The sequence below is a fragment of the Aethalodelphis obliquidens genome, unplaced genomic scaffold (genome assembly GCF_003676395.1).
Source record: "Aethalodelphis obliquidens isolate GAN/ISIS:26980383/991018 unplaced genomic scaffold, ASM367639v1 scaffold66, whole genome shotgun sequence".
Lineage (NCBI taxonomy): Eukaryota > Metazoa > Chordata > Mammalia > Artiodactyla > Delphinidae > Aethalodelphis > Aethalodelphis obliquidens.
This window is the reverse complement of record NW_020838010.1, coordinates 10,180,061-10,186,394: the sequence shown is the minus strand read 5'-3', so window position 1 is coordinate 10,186,394 and position 6,334 is coordinate 10,180,061. Positions and strand designations below refer to the sequence as shown.

The following is a 6,334-nucleotide window of genomic DNA, read 5'->3' as shown; positions in this document are numbered from 1 at the left end:
GTCACTCAGCGACCAAAGCTAAAAGCGCAAAGGAAAGTACTGGCTTCCTTTTAAGGTTTTAATAAAGGGTCACACTTAGAAATCCTTGCTCAGAGTCCAGAAGCTACCCTTTCCCTACCCTCCTGCCTCTGACAGCGTCTGTGAGTCCTGATGCCCACAGTCTGACACCGGTCTAAACGAATCATGCCATTTTGAATCCAAGCAGTCAGAATATGATTCAGATAAAAACAAATCAGCTACTCTTACAACAAGATGCATTACATTTTTTTTTGGATGGATAGACAAGAAACTGTTCATAATGGTTACTTTTGAGGAGGGGGATTAGGGATGGGAGAGGGAGGACAGGGAAACGTTTGCTTTTCATTTTATATCTTTTTTTTTACTGTTCAACTTTGATGACCATGTACAGATACTGTGTTGAAAACCTAAAAAACAAATTAGAAATACTATGCTCACAAACTTCACAGGAGAAATGCAATTTACCACAGGAACACGGACGCTTGAAAACCTAGCATCCGGTACAGCAATACTTTAAGATTTTTTCTACTGAAGTGTCCATAATGGCAGAGAAGGCTGAAAGGTTTCCCCCTGGGGTCTGAGGGCAGTGCCAGAAATGGTCCTCTATACACAAGAACTCTCTTTGCCCCTTTAAAACACATTCAAATTGTGCAATAGACTCTCTAACATATCCGCATCTCTTTTAATACAAAAATAATGGCTTAAATGACTTACCATCCACGACAACTGCCCCTGTGGGGAGACACCCCTGGTTTCTTTCTCCAGCGGTTGGAGCACCCGGAGCACACTGCCTTCAGTGACTGGGCGGAGTGGCCCCTGGAATGGGGAGCACGGCTGTGTGCGAGCTGACCTGTATTCTGGCTCTCTCACCTGGAATCAGGCTTCACGGATGCGTTAGGCTTTGAATAGTAACAAAACAACGGCATAAATTAGGGGGTTGCTAAGATTGTGTACCATCAATGTTCGCATGAGCATAATGGACATAATGAATTCTATAGCACTATCCTGCACAGCTTGGAGAGATTAAAACCACTTTGTCTTTAAATTAAATTTCAAAAATCATTGAACAACAAGAATAGAAAGAGAGGAAAAAAAACACCTCATCTGTCAGCCACCCAATTGTAGGAAGCGCCACTTCTTTCTTTCTGATCATTAATGCTCGGTCCTAGGTTTATTTTAATAGCTGCCAGCTCAGTGAGTCCACATCTATTGTAATAACCATAAAGGGGGCTTGGGTTCTCTTGTATTGTGGTTTGCAGCCCTAAGTGGAGAGCCTCTTATCCCCTTTCAGGAACAAATTCTCTGAAAAAGACCTAAGCTGAAGTTTATTTTATATAAATTCTGCAAAAAATAGTACGTGTAGGCTGTTGCAGAGAAAGAAAAGTGGATTTGAATTCATTTTTAAGTAGTTCTCTGCTTGGGCAGATCTTCATTCAACAAAATGGATGTCTGATTATGAAAAAGTCACATGAGTGCTTACTAGATGCCGGGCGCCATATTGATTGCTCTACACGCTTTACGTTACTTAACCCTCACTCCCAACACCCCTAGGCAATATGGCTGGCACTATTAAATCCCCACTTTACAGATGAGGAAACTGAGACCCAGGATAAGTGACTCGCCCAAGGCCATACAGCTAAATAAGCAGCAGAGCCAGGATTCAAATCCAGGTACTTCCGATTCTGGAGTCCCTGAAATCTTAACTGTCTCGTAATGATTATCACAGTTACCATTTACAGTGTTTATTATGTAGATGCTTTGCATAAATTATGCTTTGCATAAATTATGCTTTGCATAAATTCTTTAATCCTTGAAACAACCCTCGGAGGCAGGCATTATTATTCTCATTTTATAGATGAGGAAAACTGGGGCTGAGAGAAATTAAATAACTTACCCAACAGCAGAGCAAGTGGCAGAATCCAGGCCTGATGCCAGTAGAGTCCTGGGTTTTTCTAACAACTTTATTACCACACCTTTTACACGTAAACACTATATATTTAAGGTATACAACTTGACGATTCGATATGTATACATTGTGAAGAGTTCTCGACAACTAACCTATACTACAATTAAGGTGCTTGGCCGGGGGACACATAACAAACTCTACGATCCCCTGGGCACCAACGCCTGTGATGCAGACCCCGTCTGTGAGTGGCACTTAAACATGCCAGCGTGCGAGATGTTCCTCAGGAATGTTTTACCTGTGCACGTGGACCACCGATCCTATCACTTTCTACTTTGAAATGTTGTGGCTTCACAGCCACGGTGCTTTATTCTTCATACAAATCTCGTGTTACAGGTAAGATCCACTGGATTTCTGAGGCCTTATCAAGAGCTACAGAAATTGCAGACACTCTCACGTGGATCCCAAGTAAGGGTTTATCCAAAAAAAACAAATGTCCTCCATCGACCAGGCTTATTTTCATGTTAGGCAAGATGCAGATGCTCCCTTTTCTCTTTGTAAAATGAGTTTTGAGGTCGTGGCAGCTCTCTCCATAATCGTTAACAGCACTGCCATCTCAGCACCGGGTAACTGTGCCAGCTCTAATCCTCTGCTTGAACAGGATTAAATTAAAATGACTTGAGACAGGTGAAGATAGATGAGGGAAGGCAACTGGACAAAAGTTGCTAGCTGTTACCACCTTATATTTTACAATACTTCTGTTGAAATGAGGTGAAATTCATAGAACCACCATTCTAAAGTGAACAGTTCAGCTTATATTTCTTGATTAATAACCACAAGATAGGAAAGGTGGGTACATAGTACTTTTTAGAGAAAGCTCATCAGCTATGACTGTCCACGGGCAATGGACCAATGGTTTTTTGGATGCTTTGGGTCTGAATTTCACTTTGCTAATGTATTGGGAATGCTGATGGGTCACATGACCGAGCTATTCTTCGCTAAGTAGAAGAAAGCGCTTCACCTCAGGAGATACTGTAGCATTTATTAAACAGGTAGCATTTTACTCAAACACAGCACTTACTGAATTATAAAATGTACTTTTACATGAAAATAAACCACAAACAAAATTATATTTCAGGTATTTTTTATTTCTTCAAATTTGTTATTTCATCAGGAGTGGCTAAAATAAAAAACGTAATTGTGTCCCATCATCGTCATGGAAATGGCTTTAAGAGAAAACTGGTCAGGTGTATATTATTGCTTCCCATTTTCAACCGGTAAATAGTTGCCATTGATAAATAGACAGCCGACAGTCTGTCAGGAATGCTCAAGATATGTTACATAATACAACATGCCTGTTCACAGAAGAAGAAAAACTAGGAAATAACTTATGTGAACTTCTTGATTTCATCATACAAGACAAGCACAAAAGCACCACCCATGCCTCTGAGGACATTGGACCACGCGCCCTTGAAAAAGGCTTTGGCTCCTTCGTCACGAGCAATCTTCCTCCAGCAGTCAAGTGTGCCTGTGTACATGATATCCGCTGCAAAGGACAAAGACAAGGAGCTGGTGACCTGAGGCTGATGAAATATCCTTAGGTTTAACTAGACTAAACCAGGGCCCCACCTCTAAGAGCTAATGTCAGTTTTTAAAGATCCAACACTGACACATTAGTGTGGGCAACACTGAAATCTTAATCTGGTGACTAGAGAACCACAGGGATATGTAGACTACGCGCTGGTCTTAACCTCTAATACCATGGATGACTCTTGGGCATAAGCACCCAAAGGGCCCACTCAAAGGCAACTGTGCAGTAGACACAGACCAACCAACCCCATCTGCGATCTCAACAGACTGCCATTTTCAAAGACAGGCACGGCTAGTTTGTGCCCATGCTCCATGCCCACATCTTCGTCTTCTGCTCAAGCGGAACTTACTTCCTTTGCGCCCTGACTGCATCATCATGCGGCGACGCACTGTGTCAAACGGATAGGAAGTCAACCCAGCAACCGCTGTGACGGACTGTGCGATCATCCAGCTGATGAAGATATGCGTATTCTTGGGATCTGGAAGCATTCCTGAGGATAGAAAAGAGACACTTTGACCAGAAAGCAGAGTCCTCCTAACTTGTTGTCTGCCACATCCCCTCATCCCCAACATCTCATCTGTACACAAAGGGCTGTACTGGGTGACCGTGGCTTCCATCGGCAATTACAAAGAAATCTCTGGCTCCTGGAAAATTAGGATGGCACAACGATCTTATAAATGATCTCATGAGAACACAGTTTTGAAGCACACAGCAAACTTACCCTTCGCAGTGTCATAGATACCGAAGTAGGCAGCTCGGTAGATGATTATACCCTGCACAGACACGTTAAAGCCTTGGTACAGGCCCTTAATCCCGTCAGATTTGTAGATCTTAACCAGGCAGTCACCAAGGCCTCTGAATTCCCTTTCAGCTCCAGCTTTGCCCACGTCGGCTGCTAGACGAGTACGGGCAAAGTCAAGAGGGTACACAAAACACAACGATGTGGCCCCGGCGGCGCCACCTGATGCCAGATTCCCTGCGAAGTAGCGCCAAAACTGGGTCCTCTTGTCCACACCACCCAGGAAGATCTGCTTGTATTTATCTTTGAAGGCAAAGTTGAGAGCCTGGGTGGGGAAGTATCTGATGACATTGGCCAGGTTACCACGCCAGAAGGACAGGACTCCCTGCTCCTTGGGGATACGAACCACGCAGTCTATGATGCCCTTGTATTGCTTATCTGCAGTGATTTGCTTGCTGGCATGCTGCACCTGACAGATAAGGAGGAGGCCAACAGGGAGAGTTATAACCATGGAGAAGGGAAAAGCGAGGAGAATATATCATCTCAATAGACACCCTTAAAGGTTAGCTGGCTCCCACTTTCCCCAAATCTAGTCTTCTATGTCACACAGGCTGGACGCCCCCCAAACCTCTGACGCTGTCACAGGTGGAAGAGGTGATCTGCACCCTTAGAAGCATTAAGCCTCCATCCCTTTGGATGGGGAGGAGGCACCCTCAAGCGGACCCGTGACCTTTAAGCCTCGGAGAAAAGTCATTACCTCAGACCCAGGTTCAGAAGCATCAGGGCGAGGCCCACGTCGGGCGCAATCACCTTGGTGACCGTGGCCTACGCCTCAGGGTCCCCGGAGCGGCTTCCCTCCCGCTCTGGCCCCCCTCCTCTCCTGGAGGTGACCCGTGGGCCACCACCCCTACGCCCGTGCAGGCGCGCCCTCTAGAGCCGGAGCGGGAGAGCGCGCCGCGCAGGACGCCAGGCCGCGGGGACGCGCCGGCGGCTGCGCGGGGGAGGACGCAGAAGGGACACGCGCTTCCCTGCGCCGGCTTCCGGCCCGGCTAGGTCAGAGCGCGGCGGCCGGCTGTGAGGCAGCTCCACCGGCCGCACGGCCTCCACGGGGCTGCTATCTCCTTGCCGCGACCTTGAGGTCTTCGGTAAGGGCAGGTGTCCCTCTTTTCAGTGCCGGCTTTCAGGCTTAGCCCTTGACCTCAAGGCCCGGGAGCCAGTCACCCCCGGGCTGTCCCATCCGAATTCGCTGCCTCCGGGATGCCCAGGCCCTGGGCTTCCTCCCCCGACCCTCCGCCCCTGACCCTTTCCTAGATCCTGAACTTCAGATCACTAAAGCATCTCCCTCAAGTCTGCCTTTTGGTCCGACCCTGCGGCCACCCCTGCTCCCACGCTGCCACTTCCCTGGACTGGTCCAGAGGGTTCGTTCTCCCCAGGCCCTGGGGCACCGCTTCCCGCGCGACCCCCTCCCCCCACTTCCTGGTCGGGCTCTCCGATTCCGGGACGTACCTGCAGCAGCAGCTTGACCCGCTCGATGGGCGCTACGGCGGTCTTGGAGATGGCCGCGGCCACTCCACCTGCCAGGAAGTCCTTGGCGAAGGACACGGCGGCATCTGTCATGTTGGAAGGAAAGAGGAGGCGGGCGACTGCGGGAACAGTAAGAAACCGGCTTGGACTCCGAGGCTCTGGGGCGGAGCGAAGCAAATGGCCGATTTATATAGGGGAGGCCGGCGCCCGGGCGGCCGGCGTCGGGGGCGGGTGCCGGGGCCGCTGAGTGGCTCAGCGCGCGGAGGGAGGAGCCATGGAGTCGGGCACCGGCCGCCCTCCGCGTCTACCCGGTTCGCCCGCAGCGCCTGACCCGGCCCGAGGAAGGGGCGGCCCCAGAGAGTACCCGGCCAGGACGCGGGACCCTGGGGGAGGCCTGGGGGCGCGGAGGGAGGGGAGGTCACGACGTGCCTGGTCAAGGGTGAGGCGCGATATTTAAGGGGACTCCAAAGAACAAACACCCCCCTCCCAAACTTGGTAGTCAAGATAAATAATATTTAATGCAATATTTTAAAGAAAGATTCGTGTAGACAAAGTATGG

General features: G+C 48.8%; 1 protein-coding gene across 1 annotated transcript; it reads right to left on the bottom strand.

Annotated features, from left to right (window-relative positions):
- Positions 1 to 3,048: 3,048 nt before the first annotated feature.
- SLC25A5 (solute carrier family 25 member 5) lies at positions 3,049 to 5,977 on the bottom strand. Its single transcript, XM_027089474.1, has 4 exons — positions 5,758 to 5,977; positions 4,234 to 4,720; positions 3,862 to 4,002; positions 3,049 to 3,467 (listed from the first exon to the last, which is right to left on the bottom strand). The coding sequence occupies exons 1-4, from the start codon at positions 5,866 to 5,868 to the stop codon at positions 3,310 to 3,312; spliced, it is 897 nt and encodes a 298-aa protein (XP_026945275.1). The 5' UTR covers positions 5,869 to 5,977; the 3' UTR covers positions 3,049 to 3,309.
- Positions 5,978 to 6,334: the final 357 nt, after the last annotated feature.

Coding starts and splice junctions, on each gene's coding strand:
- SLC25A5 (XM_027089474.1), bottom strand. CDS start 5,868: ATGACAGATGCCGCCGTGTCCTTCGCCAAGGACTTCCTGGCAGGTGGA. Junction 4,003..4,233: donor TATCTATGACACTGCGAAGG/GTAAGTTTGCTG, acceptor TTCTATCCTCAG/GAATGCTTCCAGATCCCAAG. Junction 3,468..3,861: donor GCAGTCAGGGCGCAAAGGAA/GTAAGTTCCGCT, acceptor TGTCCTTTGCAG/CGGATATCATGTACACAGGC.